Source organism: Marmota marmota, unplaced genomic scaffold, assembly GCF_001458135.2.
Source record: "Marmota marmota marmota unplaced genomic scaffold, marMar, whole genome shotgun sequence".
In the NCBI taxonomy this organism is placed as follows: domain Eukaryota; kingdom Metazoa; phylum Chordata; class Mammalia; order Rodentia; family Sciuridae; genus Marmota; species Marmota marmota.
Genome location: NW_026000137.1, coordinates 2,250,397 through 2,272,395, shown reverse-complemented (window position 1 = coordinate 2,272,395; position 21,999 = coordinate 2,250,397). Strand labels below are relative to the sequence as shown.

General features: G+C 39.7%; 2 protein-coding genes across 2 annotated transcripts in view; both read left to right on the top strand.

The window, feature by feature from the left end:
- Cdk14 (cyclin dependent kinase 14) overlaps nucleotides 1-7,790 on the top strand; it is a 614,076-nt gene extending 606,286 nt beyond the window's left edge. Inside the window, exon 14 of the mRNA XM_048785430.1 lies at nucleotides 7,284-7,790. The gene's annotated coding sequence lies outside the window, so the exon portion shown is untranslated. The remainder of the gene's footprint in view (nucleotides 1-7,283) is intronic.
- Nucleotides 7,791-21,515: 13,725 nt separating this feature from the next.
- Nucleotides 21,516-21,999, top strand: part of Fzd1 (frizzled class receptor 1) — a 6,301-nt gene continuing 5,817 nt past the window's right edge. Inside the window, exon 1 of the mRNA XM_015502316.2 lies at nucleotides 21,516-21,812. Within this exon, the coding sequence (XP_015357802.1) occupies nucleotides 21,516-21,812 (297 nt within the window). The remainder of the gene's footprint in view (nucleotides 21,813-21,999) is intronic.

Genomic DNA, 21,999 nt, shown 5'->3' with positions numbered 1-21,999 from the left:
AGAATTTGTCAAATGCTCCCACTCTCTGCTAGAGAGAATGTCACCTTTGAAGTCATTAACAATACATTTGCCACCACCATCTTTCGATACTAAAGGAAAGAGGCTTTGGGGGATAGGGAAAACAGAGATCAATTCTAGAGGCTCTTTTCATGCAGTAATGATTTTCTCAAAATGGAACTAGATTTCAGGAATCTTTGTCTCCTCTGGAGAAGCTTTGCTTTGCAGTGAGTGAACAATATGTGAATATGATAATAGAAAGGAACACAAACCCCCGATCGCTCTTTGAATTATTGGATGCTGGCAACGATCTCGTTTTTAAAGTCACTAGAAAGTACGGTTGATGGCTAAATCAACAACATACTTTGACAACAGCTTCTGTATTTGTCTGTCTGGCTGTTTTCATCCCTTCCTCTCCCTCCTGCCATTCTGCCTCAGCCTCGGAGATGCAGTATGGCCGTCTGCCGAACACATGAATACTAAAGAATTGGTTTCCCTAGTAACAATAACCATGAAGCAGCTCTCAGAACTTCCTGCCTTCCTGTCCATCCGACTTTGTTTTCTTTCTTTTGGTCACATGGAAAAATGCCCAAACCAGGCTTTCCCATAAAGAATGCACATAAATCTTGTGACCCACAAGCAGAAAGGAGGCTTATCTCTGCTGATTTTATATTTTTCTTCTCAACACGCTGCTCTGTTCTGTGTGGTTAGAACTAAGCTGGGGCACCTTCAGTGGTCCGTAGGCCATCTCAGGCTTGTTTGCTTTCTTTGGAGTCAAAATATGAAATGACAAAACTATAATGTAGAATACATCAAGGAGATGTCTCTTTCACTGTGGACCACCAAGGTGGAATTTCCGAAAAAGAACACATTATTTCCACAACATCTTGAATTAGGAAAAGAACATGTTGAGATTGATTGGCTGATTTTTTCAGGTTTTTTTAAAAATTACTGTCTTTTTGTTATGAGAAACTGCCCTGCATCCCCCCTTTCTTTTTCATACATAAATGGAGTATGACTTTTCATTCTTCTGGTGGTACATGATGTAGAGTCACACTGGTTGTGGAATCATATCTGATTCATTCTACAATCATTCCTGACCCTAGATTCCCCTCCCCTCCCTTTACTCCCCTCTGCCTGATCCAAAGTATCTCTATTTTTACTGAGCCCCACCCCCTATTATGAATTAGCATCTACATATCAGAGAAAACATTCAGCCTTTGTTTTGCGGGGGATTAGCTGATTTGCTTAGCATGATATTCTCCATCTTCATCCATTTACCAGCAAATGCCATAATTTCATTCTTCTTTAAGGCTGAGTAATATTCCATTGTGTATCTTTACCACACTTTCTTTACCCATTCATCTGTTGAAGGGTACCTAGGTTGGTTCCATAATTTGGCTATTGTAAATTGCTTCCTGCCTTTCTTCCCAACCCTAGTCAGGAGGAATCCAAGGGACCTCCCTTCCCAGAGGAAGATAAAGAACATACTGCCTTGGGAATCATGGGCTTACACCTGCCCTTGCACCCTCCTGAACCTGTGATCCAGATTCCGTCCGTTGATTCTGCCATCTGACCACCAGGGTGTGTGACCCTCTGTAACTCTCCCTCTTCACCTGGATTCATTCTGGTGTCTGTAAATATATTCCTTTTGCATGGAAATTACAAGCCTACTCCTTCTTGACTCAGCCATGTCCACTCAGAGCACTAACCCAAACAGAGTACCTACTTGGTGATAGGGATGGTGCCAGACACCCAGGATCTGGGAATGATTGTGACAACACAGTCTTTGCCTTCAGGAGATTCACAGTCTGAAGCAATATTTGAAGACAAGATAATAATTGCAGTATTGTCCAACAGGAGTGATGCCCAGGGAATAAGAAGCACTCAAGAGGAATGTTTAATACTACCTATGAAATTGAAGGCAGAACAGGGAAAACTTCCAGGAGACGACTACGCTCAGTCTTCAAACTTACATCATCATAACAACAGGAGGAATGGGCAAAATACACCGAACACTTACTACACACTGGGAACTATTACATGTGTTGTAAATTTGCTATTTCATTCACAATTAGTCCTGTGAAGCAGATCATCCTCGCTCCACACCTGAGGCTCAGGAGGCAAACTTAGTCACATGCCAGAGCCAGTAGTCAAACCCAGAACTGGCTGACAGCAACCCCTAGGATCTTAGACCCCAGCTGAGTGACAATGTATCCAAAGCACTCTGGTGGGATGGGCACACGAGCAGGTGGCTCTTTCCAGGGCATGAGGTATGGGGCAGAGGCAGGCAGGGCTAGCTCATGGAGGTCTTGTTGATGAGCTTGTCTTTGGTTCTTGACGTGAAGGGGAGCCACCAAGGACGTTTAAGCACTATGAGGAAATTGTCTGATGTGCATTTGGAAAGATCATTCTGGTAATTGTGAGGAGGGTGGATTTGAGGGGATACAACAAGAAGATCAGTTAAAAGCCCCTTGCAGTTAATAGTCCTGATATGAAGTGATATTGGCTTGGATTTGGGTATTGGTATTTAGCAATAGAGACTGAGAGGAAGGGACCTCCCACAAGGTAGTACATCTGCCAGACAGCTCCTGCCACCACTGTGCCTGCAGCTCAGGTTCCAGGGTCATGAGGCTCCTCCCTGACACTCATGTTCCCAAAGTGATGGCTCCTGCTGATCTTGTATTTTCCAGTCTTATCGAGGTTACCTACCTTCCCACACTCTCCACTATTATCTCATATTTTAGTCAACTTTTTTTTCATTGCTGTGGCCAAAAGACTTGACAAGAACAATATAGAGGAGGGAAAGTTTCTTTGGGGCTCATACTTTCTGAGGTCTCAGTCCACAGATGGCCAACTTCATTGTTCTGGACCTGAGATGGGGCAGCACATCTTGCTGGAAGGGTGTGGGAGGAAAGTGGCTTAAGACACGGCCATCAGGGAGAAGAGAGAAAGCTCTGCTCACCAGGGACAAAATATAGGCCTCAGAGGAGACCTACCACCCCCAGCCACACCCTACCTGCCTGTTCCTCCTCCCCTCCCACGGGCTGCCTTTCTTGTACTGGCCACCAGATCTACCACAGAACACCCAGTGTGGGATGTCCACCCCTAAAGACAGCTGTCACTGCTTGAGGACACTAGCTCATAAGAACAGGGAACAGCCCTTCTCACACAAAGCACCTGGGTAATTACTGCACAGGAAGTAGCCAGAAGCCCAACCCCGTACCCAGCACCCAGGAGAGTAGAGCTGAGATAAACAAAGGATTCGGGGACCCAGCTTGTGCAGAGCCTTGTTCACTTTTACTATGACAAGATTATTCCTGTTAAGGAAATAGAAAACTACAAAGAAATGGCAAAAGGAGGGATCGCGCTGGCGGTTCATTGGTGTTCTGTGATAAGGAAGAATCTCATGGCCTCTGACTCGCTGACCAAAGGAAACAGTTATCAACAGTGACTCAAAAAGACAGGGGAAAACACAACGAGTTCTTCCCAAACCATACAATAGCAATTACCATATTTTAGCATATGGTTCCACACTGAATTATTTCACAGTTATAATTAGGTTGCTAATGCAGTGCAGAATTGGACCATATGCTAATTTGGTATACAGTTTATCTAATCTGATGGAGATGCAACATTTAGAGGACCTGAATTTTTTTTTTAAAGAAGCAATTAAAAGGACTTCTTCAACTACCACATTCTTCTCTTATAATTACTATTATGATTGCGTTGGGCTGTGTTTGTGTGTGTGTGTGTGTGTGTGTGTCTCACAGACACAGAGACACTGGAAGATTGATTCCACCCCAATTACAGGCACAATCCACACACTTTAGTCTCTGGTTTCTCTCCAGCATTCACTTAAGATTCTTTTCTTTCTTACTTGCTTCCCCCCTCCACCCCCTTTTCTTTTTGCCGTTGGTGAATTAAAACTGAATTTTCTTCTCTAGGACAATTCTCTGTTCCAGTCATAGTAAATACCAATTTCATTTCCATCCTATTATTTTTCTAATTAAACATTTGTCATGCAAAAGGAGATCTGAGGTACCCGTGCTTTCCATTATGTAAAATATTTCAGTTATGATAATAGCTTTGGAATGGTATCTTGAAGGTGTTGTGGACAGAAATCAGGGAAGAAATAAAATAAGCTGTCTTACCTTGGACGTTTCCCTGTTTATTTTCTCCTTAGTCAGACATAATTGCTAATATTGAACGTCTCCCACCATGAGGGATATACGTACAATTAGCATCCTTTCATAAGGAGAATTATGTAAACTACCTAAAAATTTGTTAAAGGTTAAAAATGCAACTCTGTTTTATACCACCTTAGATTCATTCCCCCCTTTTTCTCTTCTATTCACACTTAGCAAAACCCACACTTCTCTACTTGATGAAATGCACTTCTGAGCTCAGAACAAAGTAGGAATATGCCAGAAGGACGACCTGGTATTTCTTGAAAATTCTTTCTTCCTTCTTATGACAAAGCCCAAGGGGGTAGGCTCTGTTGAAGAAGGATTTACTTTCTAAACCCTTCGAACACAAAGCTTTTCCATTTCTGGGGCAAGATATTTTTTTTCCAGACAAACATGAACAGTCATACCTTGTATCTATATTTGCAGCAAAAGATATTTCATATGTGTATACACACATGAAATAAGTATGTGTATCTAGACGCCTACTGTTATCTATTGATCTATAAAGTCTTAGATTTTAAGGTCCAACTATTTCTATCATTTGCACAGAACGCACTATGAAAAGTTTGTAAACCTAGGACCATTTCCTCGTGGATGCTCAAAATGTAGACTGAGACCTTTCCTGTTTGGAAAGGAACCCTGTGTATTTTCTGAAAGTTCCACCCCCTGAAGCACATCTTGTAGCAAATCGTGCTGGAGGAGAATGCCTTTGGGTGGATCTCACTCTAACCATGTGTTCAGTGTTTGTGGAAGATGCTGTGGTGTCCCCCCCTCCCAGATCCTATTAACTGGGCTGGTGAACCCTTCTGCAGCTGCTTCCAATATGGACTGCTGAAAGCCCAGGGATGCCCCTATTTCTGGGGAAATTGCCCTGGGCTAACAGAGGAGCCATCTCACCCAGGAAGCTAATGAGGGAAGGCCACAGCCAGAAAATGATTGATAAGGGGTACAGAAAGTTGGCACTTGGGCTCATCGAGAGCAATTCTGTGGTGCAGTTATGCTTCAGAGCCCCCTCAAGGGTCCAGGCCAGAGTGGCCTTTCCCTGAGGCTACATTCTTGCCTTCCCTCTCCTGCTGCTCTCTGCTCTGCCAGGATTTTCCTGTAGAGCAATTTCTTAAGAAATCTCTGGTACCCAACTCTAGTTCCAGGCTTCACCTCCAGGAGACTTCTTTCCATTTTGGATTTCAATTCCCTAATCAGTAAAATGTGGATGATGATTCCTGCCTCTTCTACTTCTCAAAGTTGTGGTATGAATGGCAAATAATGTGCAAGAATTTTGTCAACAAAGAAGTAAAAACCCGTTTCAGGTAGCATACAAAATTATATTTGTTTTAATATTTAACCTTAAGCTCTATGGTTGACTCACCCCACCTTGGGTGTCCCACATGTTAGGGGACTGTTGCCTGGGCTCATTTGATCATTCCCCAGGGAGAGCTCATCAGTGAGAGTTTGTCTGCCTGCTTTTTGCAACTGAGGCTTCAAAGCAAATAAGTAAAGGAGATGTGAGAGACAGGAAGGGCTCTATCAGACTTGAGAGAGAGCACAGAGCCCCAGCGGAAGTCTTGTTAGGCAGGAATTCAGACTTGGTCATGCCTAATTTTAAGAGAAGTCAGGCATCAGATTTTTAGGTGAAATACTCAGATACTTAAATGATAACATTTTAAAACCACTTTCACATCCCCATTATTCAAGCAAAATGTGACTGGGGGGCCTGAAAGGGCTGGCTATGTGTTGCCTCTGTCCAGATTTAAGTCCCTGAAAGAACAAACCAGGCGACCCCCCACTAGGTCCCCCTCATCCAGCACAGTGCTCAGCAACAGGGTAGATGAGAGACCCATGATAAATGGGAACACCGTTATATTTGCGGGTTTCTGAGAAGTTAAATGGGTTTCCGCTAGTTTCAGTAAACAGTTCTCTATTTTGTAAAAAGCACTTAGCATATGATTCCCTTCCCTAAACAGTATTTCAACATATGCAGATTTTTATTCACTTGCCAGTTTGCTATTGCACAACTTTTCAAGGATACTAAGTCTGTTTCCTCATCCATTAAACAGAAACAATCATGCTTGACCTGAAAATGACTAAAAGCATGTAAAAAGGCTTCCCAAACAGTGGTGATCAATCCAGACGGAAGAAACCATTTTTCTCTAACTTCTGTCCTGGGATCTAAATCCCATACTTGGAAATTTGAAAACAAGAAACAAACGTTCTCATCTTTCTTCGCAGATGTTTCCTTAACTTTTGTTGTGATTTTTGCTTTAAAAACGGCATTATTATTTTCTATTACTATTAATTACCTAAGTTTTCTCTTTAAGTCAAATACATTTTTTCTTTACTACCAGCCATCTTTTTCAATACCAACTTTATCTTTGTCCAAAGCAATAATATTCATGAATGTACAGGTTTCATGTCCTGTATTAACTTTTATAAATGCCCATGTGCACGCGCACACACACATACACACACACACACTATGTGTGTATGTAATTACATCTGTGTACCACCTAAAGTCACTTTGCTTATTTCTGCCTCTTTCAGTTTATTCATTTACTTGTTGAACATGTCAGCTACTGTCTCTCCCATGAAAACCTGGGATAGGTGAGAGAAGATTAAAGTCACTTGAGTTCCACAAAATTTTAAACCTCTCTAAAGAGCTTTGTAAGTGGCTAATGAGCTTCAGGTAGGAAGTCTTTCTACTCCAGATTCCTGTGAACTTGCTAACATTTGTGAGCTACAGATGGGAACCCCATGGGAACCCCAAGAGAGCTATCCTTGCAAAGTGCTTAAGCATCCCTCTTAGGCTCCACCCAAGAGGAACCTGGGGAGTGCTCCAAGTGACTTTCAACACAGCAGAGTCTGGTGGCACCATCTCAACTACTTTCACACAGGAAGATGTCTGGCACCATGTTCCTAGCTCTTCAAGCCCCTGACATTGTAATTTTTAAGATTGGCTTTAGTCATTTAATAGGATAATGGCATTTGAACCAGTCTCCAGTGGGATATGAGATGATGTTAATAATTATAATCTGCATTTAGGTGGCGCCTCTCCCAGCAAGCAGTCAAAGTTTTACAAATGTTATCTTGTTTTCATCTTAGGACACCCTTGTGAAGCCAGCATTTTTTATTGCACATCTGCAGAGGGGAGCTGAAGGATGAAGAGGTTAAGTGGATTGCCCAGTCCGATCAAATCTGTGATCACAGATCTAAACATTGGCTTGATGTTGTCTAAAGGAAGTATTTGTAATGGACTTATGTGTGAGTTTTATACTAAATGCTGAAAGCGAAAATATTTACACTTAGGTCTGTAAACCCAAAGGCTGTTTAAAACTTACATTTGGTATGGCATCAATGGCACTCACCTTCTCCAATTAGCCAGTATAGAGGTTTAATTCCAGAATCACCTGCCATATAACTTTTAAAATAAGTCTTTATGCAGCACTCACATGTGTCAGACACAATTTCAAGTGTTTTCTAAATATGAAATCATTAAATCCTCATAATGACCACATTCCTCATAGTATACAAACCAAACCACAGAGAAGTCAGGAAACTTGCCTAAGATCCTCAGGTGATAAGTACCAGAGCTGGGATTTGAATCCAAATGGTTTTGCAGTCATTGTACTTTTAATAGTTATTTGTTGAAAAATAAACTCTTTCTTTACCATACTGGTCAAGGGCTTTATCCTATGTCAGTAGTTGGTCTGATAACCCTATTGTGGGTAGAATCTTCCTATTTAGCTAACAATTGGGATGAATTGTTATAATAAATGAAGATATTTTTCACAAGTGACTCATGCAGTGTACCTTATTTTTAGAGAATGGTTTCAATGTGAGATATATACATATATATATATATATTTCACATTCATTAGGTCATTTGATCCTTACACAACTCCCCAGTGAGGTAATCCAAGAAGCTATGTTTATAACAGCCATTTTACAGATGAGAAAACTGAGACTCACATCATTAAATAAACCTTAGCCAAAGTCACCCACATAATGAGCTGCAGAATCAGGGAATGTCCAATGTCGTGTGTTAATAAACCTTGTAAATTAGCTCATCCCATATTAAGCTTAATAGCTCCTGGTGATATCATTGCTAAACTCAAACATTTAAACAAATAAAAGTCAGACTGCGTCCTCCTCTGGGTTGTAGACTTCCAGAACGCTTGAGAACATTTTCAGGTTCAGCTCTCCTCTCCTGTGGGAGAACACCAAATAAGCTTTCCAGGGTCATGGAAAGGAGAAGGACTTCCAGATGCCACTTCTACCACACCTGGGATGTCTACTTGCCTGCTTGCCTCCACTCTGCCCACCGCCTGAGGGAGGGGAAGTCATAGTTTCCCTGAAGAGCCATCTCTCTGGTATCTCTTCCTCCATGGTTATAAACACTGTGCTGGAGAAACTGTTCCACCAACGAAGAAATGAAAACGCTATTCACTTGGATGAATAATATATGGGGTGGAGGTTGAAACCTCAAAGCCTAATCTGATAATTTTTTATTTTTCTACTAAATGTTTTTTATAGGAAAAAAATATTCTTTTTTTAAATCAGTGTTAAGGAAGTTTAAGAAATTGCTGTTTGTGACTTAATATTTTTATATTAGACTGTGTATTTATTATACATGTAATTTGGTATTTCTCCAAATAGGTTATTATAAGCACTAACTTCTCGGCATAAGATCTTCACCTCTCCTTGACTGGGATCCAACAGTCCGATGTGAGCCTTTTTGTTTTTTCTCCTGACAACTTAGGATTTGGGGAATGTTCACCCCCATTCCTCTTTCCCCGGAGAGGTGGCCACCCTTATCCTCAGCATTTTCTCCATTTACTGGAATTTCTCCACTGGGATTATCCACTCACACTATTATTACTTTTGTGTCTCATGGAGTATTTTCTCACCAAGTTTCCTGTGAAACAATAGATGGGTTCCATTTATAAATAAAAGTGCAGGGCTTTAAATAAAAATATTAACAAGAAAGCAGCAAAAAATCAAAGATTATGATCAAGTATACGATGTTTTACCTTAAAGATAGAAATAGAACTGAAAATTAGGAAACCTGTTCATTTAATTCATCATATTCACAGATTGAAGGAGACCAAATTTATCTGACTACTCCACAGAGGTTGAAAGTTGAAAAAATGTAATATCCTTTCTTGATAACCACTCTCCATAATGGGACTAGATGGACAATATGTCCTAAAAACAAACAAAAAAATACCTGTTTCTCATCAGATTTACTCTTATTTTTCAGCTTTACTTTTGGTGGAAAAAAAGCAGACATAGTCTCTTTAGATTAAGTATAGAACATTTGTGTTCAATACCATCAGTGTTAATTAATATTCTTCTGAAAGTTCTAACCAACACAAATCAATAAGAGAGAGAAATGAAATATGAAATAACAAAGAAATAGAGGTGAAATCATAATTATCAGAGAATCTTAGAGAATCGATTTTGTAAAACCACAACAAACTATATATAAGAATTTGTTCTGGATATATTAGCCAAGGTGTAGAGATATGGGCATTCTTGTTACAATTTGGTATGGAGGATAATTTGGTATCAGCTATCAAATTAAAAATGGACATACTGTTTTGTGTAGCAATTTTATTTCTAAGAATATATTCATGGGCTTGCAGATGTATGAAATAATACATAAAAGTACATTTATTGTAATTTTATTTTCAATAAGTGATTAGAAGCAAACACCAATGAATGGGGGATTTTTAAAAATAAATTATGATACATCCATCATGTAGTTGAATATTTTATAGTCATTAAAAGAATGAGACATTTTAGTATGAAACTATCTCTGAAATATATTGGCAAGTAATGAGAAGTAGGTATAAAGTAGTATTAAAAGTAAAATAATTTTACATTTTAACATAATGTTAAAAAATTGGGAAACAGAGATACTATATATGTTTGTGTTTATACTGGCAGAAGTGGTTGCCTCTGTGAGTAACTAGGAGAAAGGAGGGAAGATTTCAATTTTACTATATGCTGTTTGAGTCAATTATTAGTAAAACAACTTATAAGTATTAATAAAATTTTTAAAAATTCCAAAAAGTAAAGAAAACAATAAAAAAATTCTCTAAAAAAGGGGTAGGGGGAAGAACCCCACATGGAGCCTGCTTTGGTATCTATTGCTATATAACAAAGTACCTTAAAAGACAGTGGGTTGACTGGGCTGAGCTGGCAGAGCTGCTCCACAGCATGTGGCTGAGGTCACTGAGAGCCATACTCAGCTGGGAGCTTGTCTGGTGCTGATACCCATAAGATGGCACCTCCAACTCCTGGACTTCCTGTGCACCTGCGTTGTTCAGCAGTCCACTGGAGTTTCTTGACAACATGGCGACTGGCTTCCAAGAGCACAAACCTGGAAGCTTCTGTCTTTTCAGGGCTAGGCCTGGACCCAGCACAGGATGATCTCCTCTTCCTCCTCCTCCTCCTCCTCCTCCTCCTCCTCCTCCTCCTCCTTTTCCTCCTCCTATTGCTCAGAGTGAATATCAAGCTCAACCCAGATTAGGGGAAGGGAAATAAATCCCATCTCCAGTGGGAGAAAAGGTAAGGAATTTTGATTGTCTTTAGTTCACCACAAACTTCCACGTTTTCTCAGCTCAAATCACCACAGTTATCACAATATCAATTTATAATTATTCCTTGAAGTGTTAATAAATGCGGGTCAAAATCTCATCTTATGCTACTCCAACAGCTCAATTTCTGGCCTTAGACTAATAGAAAAATGATTTTACAGACTCCTAGAATTCAAGAGCTGCTTTTAAAACTATTTAAAATTCTATTAGAATTTATATAGGTCTGTTTTATAGACACAAAGATTAGGTGGCATTGCTATTAAATCTAGAGAAAGAAGTGAAGTAAATTTTCATCAATCATTTTCTTTTTTCAAAAAGAAAAGCCAATATATTTCTGCAAAGAAAATAAGCATTCCCGAAAGGCAAAAACAACCATAAATCAGAGGTGTCAACTAACTTTATTACCAATACTAGAGAAGGACCAGCTGAAAGAAATCCTGCCCAGGAACTCAGGAATATGCTTTCTGGTCATCAGGACTCCTGTTGACTTCCTGGGAGATCTGATGACAAAGGTAAAGTCTGAGAAAAGACTTCCAGTCCACCAGAGAAGAGCTATGGCCTTGACTATAACCAGCCTCTTATCAGTTCTCAAATGTGCCTTATTCTTTCTTGCCTCTAAGTTTTTGCAGACACCTTTTCTGTTTATCATGATGCTCCACTCTTTCTCCTTCCCCCATTTTCCCTTTTGACTTAGCTAACTACTCTTCATCCTTTGGGTGACAGAACTATATTTCTCCTCCATAATGAAACTTTCTTTGATCTGATACTTTTGTCAGATGCTCTTGGGACAATTCCTTCCTCTGTTATATAAACAATTTTTGCAGAGGCTCTTTGACTTCTTCTCTGGGGTCCTAACCCAGTGATAGCCCCCAACAACTATGATTATCCTTTAAGACCAGTAACCCTGACCCAGACCAATTAGTCCAGGGGCAGATGTTACCCTCAAGCTGGACCAATGATGTTCCCCAATTAACTGACTTGGAGTTGTTGATAACTAAGTCACATCAATGAAGCCTATCTGAAGGATGATTCATAAATTCCTGCCAAAGAGGTACAGCTAATTTTGTCCATGCACTTGTTTATTTCTTCTTTGAATCCTGTTAGACATGGCTGTGACTTTCCCATGCATTCACTTTACCACACATTGCTTTCTTTGATGAACCTATCTACAGTTATCTACAACTCCCAAACAAAAGATTTAACAATTTAAACCAACTGGAATGCACTCATGCATGCATATATGAACGAATGGTCCAGCATGTAGCCTGTGTCCTGTGTAGGAGATAGAAGGAAAGTTCCATGAAGATAGTGAAGGTGTCTGCCCTGTTTGCTTTTGTATCTTGAGCACCAAGTACCCATGGTCAAATAGATGGAAATACAAGACTCATATTTCTTTGAAAAGTTCCTGGGAAATAATGAAACTTCACTTTGGCTGAATGGGAGGGTTAAGGGGCCACTGTAGGTTTGGGTTTCCTCTTGGTAAGAAAAACTTTGAATTGAAACCTTTGATTCAACTGCTTGGGTAGTTACTTACCTCAACTATTGGAAAATATGCTATGTTATGGCAGAAAGAATAAAGACCCCATGTACCATTGGTCGCCAAGACTGAAGAATCTTTCTTGCCATAGTCAGGAAAAATCTTTCTAAACTTGGGCAGTGAAGAGACAGGGAAATGCAGCTCTGGGGAGCAGTATGTCCACAGTAGACTGACTGGAGAAAAGGCAGCTATGGAAGTAGGAACAAGGCTAACAGAGTTTCTCGTGGCCAGTGTGTGAGAACAGATCTGCCATGACCGTCATTTGGTAAGAAAAACTTTGAATTGAAACAGAGAGAGCTGCTGGTGTTAGATGGAAATGAGGGATGGGGAAAATCCTATTTCCTGTCTCTACTAATCCCCACGTATGAGGTAAATTGGAAACAGGACTGGCAGAGTTAACATTTCAGTCTCTAAATTCGTTCTAAAGCATCAGAGCTCTGGGATTACCATCTATCCCCCCAACTTCCGTGGTTGGCATCACAAGGGTTACATTCTTCTATCTGCAAATTGAAATATTTTAGTAAGAAGGAGAGCTCCTATGGGACACAGGTTTTTAATTTCTCACAGAGGTGAGTCTACTTGTAATTTTATATTTTGTATAGATATGAACCCATTAGATAATGTGGTCTGACGTATGAAAATTGAGTTTAAGAAATGGGAGCCTGGTATTCCTGAGCTTCAGCTATCTACTTTCTAATTGCCCTGAAAGATGAAACAGTTCTACATTATAACGTCATGATAACAGACAAATTCTGGATGTGAAACCATTTCTGAATTAGGGAGTGATATCTAAGTAAGAGTCAAGGACAAAAGCCTGATTTCCCAGCAGTCACAATACAGTCAGCCTCAGGCCTCCTGACTCACCTCATTCTTCTTGGGAAAGGTTTCAGCTCTGCTAGTTGGATCTTGCACAATCCTGTTAGGAAAATACTCTGCCTGGGTATAGGTGTCTATGCAGAGGTGAGATGTTTTGTTCAATTGCTGTGGATCTGAAACCACCAGACCTTTTTAGTAAGAATTTTATCAAAACATTTTTCAATGCTTGTGAGAGGCCATATCTTTAACATTTTTAACAGTTCTTCAAAGGTTTTTCTCTGGTTAGTTGAGGAGGAATTATATAACCCTTTGGTTAAGCTCCTTTTTGCTATAGCCAGTCTTGGTTAAAATCTCCATTCTGGTTTTAATTAGGGTCTGACCCACCCAACCTCGGCCTCTCTAAGCCACTTTCACTTTCCTCATCTGTGAAATGGAGATATGATAAGACATCTCTTGAAGAACTGATGTGGGACTTAACTAGCACATAGTAAGTACCCAGTAAATGTTATTTTTTTATTTGTTCTAATTAGTTATACATGGCAATGGAATGCATTTTGAAACATCATACATAAATAGAGTATAACTTCTCGTTCTTCTGGTTGTACAAGATGTGGAATCACACCAGTCATGTACTCATATATGCACATAAGGTAATAATGTCCCTTTCATGCTACTGTTCTTCCTACCCCCATATCCTTCCCCTCCTTTCACTTCCCTCTGCCTAATCCAAAGTACCTCTATTCCTCCCTAGCCCCACCCCCACCCCTATTGTGAATTAGCATCTGTATATCAGAAAAAACATTCAACCTTTGGTTTTTTAGGATTGGCTTATTTCACTTAGCATGATATTCTCTAGCTCCATACATTAACTGATAAATGCCATCATTTCGTTCTTCTTTAAGGCTGAGTAATATTCCAGTGTGTGTGTGGGTGTGTATCACATTTTCTTTATCCATTCATCTGTAGAAGGGCACCCAGTTGGTTCCATAGTTTAGCTATTGTGAGTTGAGCTACTACAAACATTGATGTGGCTGTGTCATTGTAGTATGTGACTTCTTTGACCATTCGAATACTATGAAAATGGCACTGTATGACTTCCACGCCTAGACGGTAAAAGAACATGTAGTGTCCCCCTTGTTTGCTGGAACCCTGAGCCTCCACATGAGAAGTCCATGACTATCCTAAGACTTTCATGCTCAAGAAGGTAAGCTCTCTGGCTGAGAGTCCCATCAAAGTCCAGTCACCCCCCACCTCAATGGGCTGGGCAGTCTGGAATGGGAAACTCTAGCTCCCATTGTTTCAACCCTTGACTGCCTTAGTTGCTTAGCTGCTGCAGTCTTCTTAGCTGAGTTCGCAGACTTTGTGGAGCACAAAGTCATTCATGTTGTCCCTGTCCATGTTCCTGGCCCCAGGAGTCATGACAATAATGTAATGGATATAAAGTCATGCCACTAAATTTGGGACCCTTTGTTACATGGCAATGTGTATGTGGAACACTAACAGGTCTGGAGGCGATAAAGTGATACAAGGGAAATTTAACCATTGTGAAATCATCAGATCCAATCTTGATCTGTGTGCATATTTTTTCAAATGCATATTTAGTTTCTAATGATTTTAAAGTTTATTTTCTTTCTAAGCTAAAAGTTCTGTGTTAATCTAAAGGGCCTGAAGCAAACAGAATGCCACATGACCTCCACAGACTGAAAGGCTCCAAGGGGAAGCACAAATTAGCCCCTGTAACAGAGATTTCTCTTACTTCTGTGCTTGAGAGAACTGAGGGGAAATGAAAGCCGAAATTAAAGCCCTGGGTTGAAATGGACTGCAATTGCATCCCATCCTATCTCATCAAAAAGGCAGAGATTCCTAAAAATCAATGTGCTAGGTTTTAACCAATGCACTTGCCTATTGATTAACCGTCTGACTTTCAAATGTAAACATACATATCTCTTTGTTGCAATCATAATTACCCTATGTTAAAGCCAGCAAGATAAACAACATCCATTAGATTATCATTCTGATTTACAAATGAGGAAACTGAGGCTCAGTAAAAGAAGACAGATTCTCCATAATAAAAGAAACCACAGTGCCTTTTACCCAGCCCTGAAGAACACTATGATGTCCCTACCTTTCTTTAGATGCAGAAATAAATGTGAGATTGAAGAGTACCTCTCCTGAACGTCTACCCCTAGTTCAACTCAGATCAAAGGAAAGTTATACATTGTTTTACCTCCCTATAGACACACTTTCAGAAATAAAATTGATTTGCCATTGTAACCTGTTTTTTTTTTTTTTTTTTAAATCATCATCAAGTGTAAGAAATGGCCTTCTGACATCGCCCTTAGGTGTTTGATATCCCTTATGCCAAAAGATCCAAATGACTGTCTTAGAACTAGGTTCTTGGAAGAGTTTTATATTTCCTAATGAACTTTCTTTAATTAAGTTTCAAAATCCATGGAATGTATCTGTTTTCTTTGGCATGCAGCTATCCAAATGCATGTGGTAACTACATTTGAATTTTTGTTTCCCCACTGACATGCAAGTCAATTTCTTCAGTCTCCATTTCTGTTGAATGAGGGTGATAACCCTACTACCTGAATCAGAGTGTGACAGTCAGGTACTATAAGGTTCTATGATAACTTTCATGGGGAAAATGCTCTCTCTCTCTCTCTCTCTCTCCCCCCCCCACTAGAGTTATCTTCGGCCTTTGATTTATAATAAAGCACAAATAGCCCAGTGCATTTCTTTACCCTGGCTAAGAAATGAAAATGCCTAGGTGCATGCTCCATTTGCTCTTAATCATAATTCCAAAGAATGTTATTTTAAGAATTTGTACCAACATTTTAGAAACTGGATTGACTTCCTGTTTACTTTCTCCATGATAAAAGGAATTTCAGGTTAAAGCATGAAACAACTAAAGAAAAGTAAAATGATTTGATAAGATTATGATTTTAAAAGCTATATAACATTATTTCCCACAGACACACACCAAAAAGTCAAGTGACATGCAAGTCAATTTCTTAAGTCTCCATTGAGAAGAGGAAACAGAAATTTTCATTTATAGAAGCACAAGTTTTGCTTCTTCTCCTAAAAATTTCTTTCTGCACCAAAATGATTGCAAACTCAGCTCCCCATGTCTTAGCACTCACCGAGGCCCCTTTAAGCCCAGGAGGCATAAGGTTTTAATTTACAAGGGTTCATCTATATTTTTTTTGCCAGAGCCTCGCAGGACAACATTCTAAATCTAATACAAATGCATGTAAGTTCTGCAAAGGTTTTCCCAGGACAGTACACACTATTCCAATTGCACAATGACAACAGAACTAATTAAGGCAAAGTCATGAACAGCTCTTTATATATGATCTTTCAGAGAAATAGAATAATAATCACCTTTTATAGTTTAATTTTTGAATTACAAAAAGATTGGGGGTAACTATTTTCTTAACTTGTTGATGAAAATTCAGTAATGGTGATTTTTTTTTCCTATTTAAATTCACTTTTTTTTTCAAATTGTTTCGTGAGTTTTGTGTACAAGTAATCCATGACTCATATTTTGAAACACAACCATTTGCATTTAATCTTTATATCTTATCATACTCAAAATGTAAATTATAACAAATCATGGCTGACTCTCAAGAGATATGTTAGTTTGTGACCTTAACACAAATCAGGTATGAGTATCCTGTAAGATAAAAGTCAAGATAGTCATGCTGGCAATCCCTTTTATTTTTTCACTGATGTGTACTAATGGTACATATTTATGGGGTTCAGTGTGATATTACAATAGATGCATACAGTGTTCACTGAACAAATTCAGTCTCCCTTTATCCACCTTCCCCCTCACTTCCCAACCTCTAGTCATTCCACATTCAGGTTGACTTTTTTTTTTTTTTCAACTTCTGCATAGGAGAGAGAATATGTGGTACATGACAATCTCTTGATAAATTGTTTTAAAGAAAGTTAAATATAAAAGAATGGATGTTTCAAAGAGAGATATAAATTGAGGCTCTAAGTGTGAATGAATGAAAGAAGTATCTCATCAATGTCAAGAACCTATTCATGTAAGAATGAAGAAAGAAAAGATTTAACTTTAAAATTGTTGCAAAATAATACGGACGTTTTAGTAGAAAAGAATTAGCTTATGCAGAGATTTCTGAGCTGGAAATTCAAGAAGGAAATGAGGTTGAGATCTGTGTAGAAGATTTAGGCAGTTATACCTATTGTGTCTCTAGAAAGACAATATAATAGACTCCTAGGTGATGCTGCCCAGAAGGGAATAGAAGAGTTTGTTCTTTCTCTATCAGAAGGGCTCCCTAACCAATCAACATACCTTCCCTAGGAATTCTAGGAGAGAAGTCAGGAACTCCAGATGCAACAGGTCAAGTTTTCCTTTTTTGCTCTTGAAATACCAAAGTGATGCTGAAGTAAGAATCTAATCAAATAAAATATACACAGTTTAATCCAGCATTTCTGAAAGCAAAATGTCAAACAAAATATTGATGTAATTTTTCTTTGTGTGGGTGTGTGTGTGAGAGAGAGAGAGAGAGACACACACAGAGAGAGAGAGAGAGAGAGAGAGAGAGAGACTAAATAAGACAAAGTTTTGAAAAGGTTCTTAAACTTAGGACTTGTCGTATGGTCTTTTCCCAAACTTTTGTGACCAGATTTATTTTATAAATCACCCTTAGGGAAGATATTGTATTTCACAAAAAAAGAATTTGGAAAATGCTGATCTAATTCATCAGTGAATCCAAGTGTTTATACCCCTACCATATATATTCTGGCTACAGAAAGCTATGTTAAATATTGAAGAACCAACATGATGGGCACCCAGAAACCACATTTTCTTCTATAATTTTTGGGAGTGGAATTGTATACATGGTGTTACTCCATGGAAGTCCAGGGATTCTGGTCAGATCCAAGACCTACTCTGCACTTATTGATTTTTGGCACCTTGATTAAACTGTTTAACTGTTTTGAGGCTGAGATTCTTTATTAAAAAGGGGTAATGATTAGTAACCACCTCAGAGTACAGTTTAAGTGACACAATGTACGCACACACAGGGCAAAACAATGACAAATATGCATGGTAGTTCCTCAAAAATATAGTCTTAATCTGTATTATGATCACTGTTACTCAACAAAGACAATTCAAGCTGACACCCACCAGCCAGCAACAAAACCACTCACTTAAAACTTTAAGGTCCCTCAGGATGCACCTGGAGCCTAGCTGCTTTTGTGTCTGCATATACTTGACCATATATAATTGGAACTGGATCCAATAATTACCTATATTCAACTGACAGAAGTCTGGAGAAACTTCAAAAAATTTTAGAAAGACCTGGTAAAATGAGATCATTGATATAAGAAAATAGCTTGAGTCTAATGCTTAACAAACCAATATCAAGGAGAATCAGGTTATATTCAGTGCAAATATTATTATTACCAAGTTCAAAAGAGTTCATATGTATTTAGTAATTTTGAGCTGTGGATCTCAAGCTCTTCCACATCCTAAGAAAATGACATATTCTAACCTAAAGTTAAAATAGACTACTCACATTTCTCTTCTAATAGATTGGTACCCACTGCCTTCATCACATCCCCAAAAGATTTCTTTCCACAACACGGGCTTTCTTGGTTTTGATATTAATAGCTTCCTCTGTGTCACACAGGCTTAATGAATGAAATATTGTATCAATATAAAAATAAATAGAAAATTGAGTTTAATTCATTGTGTGTGTGTGGGGGGGGGTTGTTTGTATAACTTGAAAAATACCTTTCAGAAAATGATTTAAAAAAAAAACATTTTACAAGGTCTTTTTGTACAATCCATCGAGGGAGAACATTACAAAGAATTCTCTTAAAAAAATAAAATGGTCTATAGTCCATAAAAAAATATAGAGAAAGGATTAAAATAAGCATCCAATGAAATTCAAGCCAAACAAGACCTTTTAACCTAAGGCACATCCCTTAATATTTCTAGCCTAGTGTTCTTAATTGTAAACTGGAGAAAAAACTAGTTCCTAGATGATCTCTTTGGTTCCTTCCAGTTCTATAATCTGATGAGAATGACATTTTCTCCCCATTTCTTTTTTTGTAACTCTGGCTGTACTTCTGAACCTCCTCTAATAAACTTCACCATCGGGTGGAAGATAAAACAAACTCAAGAATTCCATTAGAACATCTTTTGAAGCAGGAAGAGTGTCACCTACTCCGAGAACAGAACTGAGTACTCTGTCATGTTCACTGTGCCCTATGCCTTTGGTGGGGAAGAGGAAGGATTTGGGATGACAAAGTGATGGTGGTGCCTAATGAATGTGAAGCTTGTTGGTCATTAATGCATAAGAATGAATTTACCTTTCACCCTGCCCAGTCACCTAGAATGACCTTGAGTGAATGGAACACAGGAAGACAAGTCTTTACCAGAAAGGAGTGATAGAAGAGAGATGACTAGTAAGATTCCTAAGGATGGGTCACTTTCAGCACCAGGGTGGAAAGCTAGAGAAAAAATTGCAGGGAGCCTATTGGCCAGTATGCAAGAGGGTAAAATGAACAGTGATTGACTGTGATTACTCAAAGGTTCTCAGAGAGCATCTGTTCTTCCCAGCCTCCTTTTCAATATTAAAACATGATTTATAGTCAAGGTGCACATAAGCACACACTTATGTACATTCACATATAATACCTATTGAGCACTTAGTATCTTTAAAAAAAAAACCTAGGAATCCGAAGTACTTTAAAAGAAATACATACTTTATGAATTTACTATGAATACTTGAAAAATAATAATATGCATATCTGAGACAAATAGATGTCATTTTCCTTAACAGATAGACATGGCTGCACATTCCTCAGAGACACCAATATTCATGGTGATGAAATTGGTTGCCCTGTTTGTTTGTGCATTAGTAATCCTCATCTTAAGTGTAGAGGAATGTTATCCTCTCAAGGACAGCCTGCCCCTCTTTCACAGTTATCCTAGAGCGACTCCCTGCTTATGTGAGAAAAGATGACCTTCAATAGCTCCCTATTGTCTGCATGATTTCACTCACACGTTTTAGTAGGACTAAAACCTTCCTCCCCTATCATGGCCCCAGGCACACTCACCTTTTCTGTCCCCTCCAGCAATTTAAGTACTTTTGAGTATCTGTCTTTTGCACCTTGCATCTACTTGCCTCATCTGAGAACTCTCCCACCCCTTGTCACCTGAGCTAGTTGCTTCCTTGTGCTCTTTCAGCTTTGGGGTGCACATTATGATCACAGATTTAAATACTGTACCCATTGTACTTTGCCCTCCCCTAAGGTGGGACCATGCCTTTTTGATCTTTGTACCCTACCACCTAAGACAGTGCATACATACATCAGGGTGGGTGCTTGGTAAGTATCTAGTAAACAAATGAATAGTTAAAGAGTGATTGAAAATAGTTACAGAAAAGTATCCTGAGGTAGAGTCTAATCAAAGGTCAAAAATCCTTAGTAGAACTAATAATACAATGGCACTTAATTGGTAAAACTAAGTCACATAGTTAAGCCATCATTTAAAATAATCAAGGAAAACAAAAATGTGTCTGCTGCGGTGGACAGGGTTGTTTGGGAATTCGAAAGGGACTGTGCCATTTGCTTTTTTCTCCCCCAGACTTTGTTGTTTGTTTGTATGTATGTTTTAAACTGGAGTCTTCAGTTGTGTGTACTGGCAAAAGATCATGCCGCAGCTCATCCTGTGAAACCTAAATGATTAGGTCCCAGGAGTTCCCATCAGAGCCCAGAGCATCCCCCCTCCGCAGCCAGCAGGGTGTAGGAAGGTTCCTAGTATCTCTCCAGGGGCTCAGGCAGGTCGCCAGCGCAGCTCTGGCCCGCGCCACCTCTGAGGGTCTCAAAAGCCTCCAGCATCTCCGTCCTTGAGTTCTCAAGTTTTTCTCTCTAAAAATGTCATGGATAGTTTTCCTTTGCTTCTGTTTCTTACTTGATTAAAGAAGAAAAAAAGAAAGTTTGACTTCAAGAGGAATGATAGTAACAGAAGGAGCGTCTGGTTTTACTTTTTAAATTCCATCAAAGTTTGTGTTGTGTTGTTGTTTTTCTTCATTTGACAGCGATCCCGTGAACTTCTCCTTCGGGGAAATGGCGCGTCCAAAGCCCGCCAAGCCCAACGGGAGAGCTATACGATTTATTGGAGCAATATTTAAAACAGAACCCCGACAGAAACAAACTCAAAAGAAACCGTACTCTCCATAAGTCAGAGGCATGTGTTCTGATCTCAGCTCTGGGTTTGGCTGTTTTTTAACCAGTGTTAAGAGCAGGATTTTTACACATGAAAATGCATAAAAGAAAGCAAAGCTAAATCACGCAGTCCGCCGGACTCCTATTCATTATCTCTAGCAGCATATGGGACCATTCTCCTACTTGTCCTCGCCTTTTCTTCCGCAAAAGCAAAAGCAACCAAGCCTGTCCCGCTTCCTAGCAAACCCACTCTTTGTGCCTGAGCAGTGCCTGTGCCACCACCACACTTCCCCCTCCTCCCGCCTGCAGCCGGCTTTTGGACTGGCAAGTAGGCTGCTGGCTCCCTTTGCGTCGGAAAGCGGGTGCCGCGATTGGGCGACGGTCCCTGAGCCTCCAGTTCCGCGTCGGTTTCAAGGCTCCTCCCTCCTGGTGAAAGACAGACTGCGGGGCGCCTGGAAACCGGTCGGAGGGTGCGCTAGGGAAAGGAGAGGGAGCGAGTTGAGGGATTGACACAAATGGTCAGGCGGCGGCGGCGGAGAAGGAGGCGGAGGCGCTGGGGGGAGTTAGGGCCGCTGGGTTGCGGAGAGTTGCGCGCTCAACCGGGCCGCCGCCACTAACGCGGCGCCGCCCAGCCGGGAGCTAGCGAGCC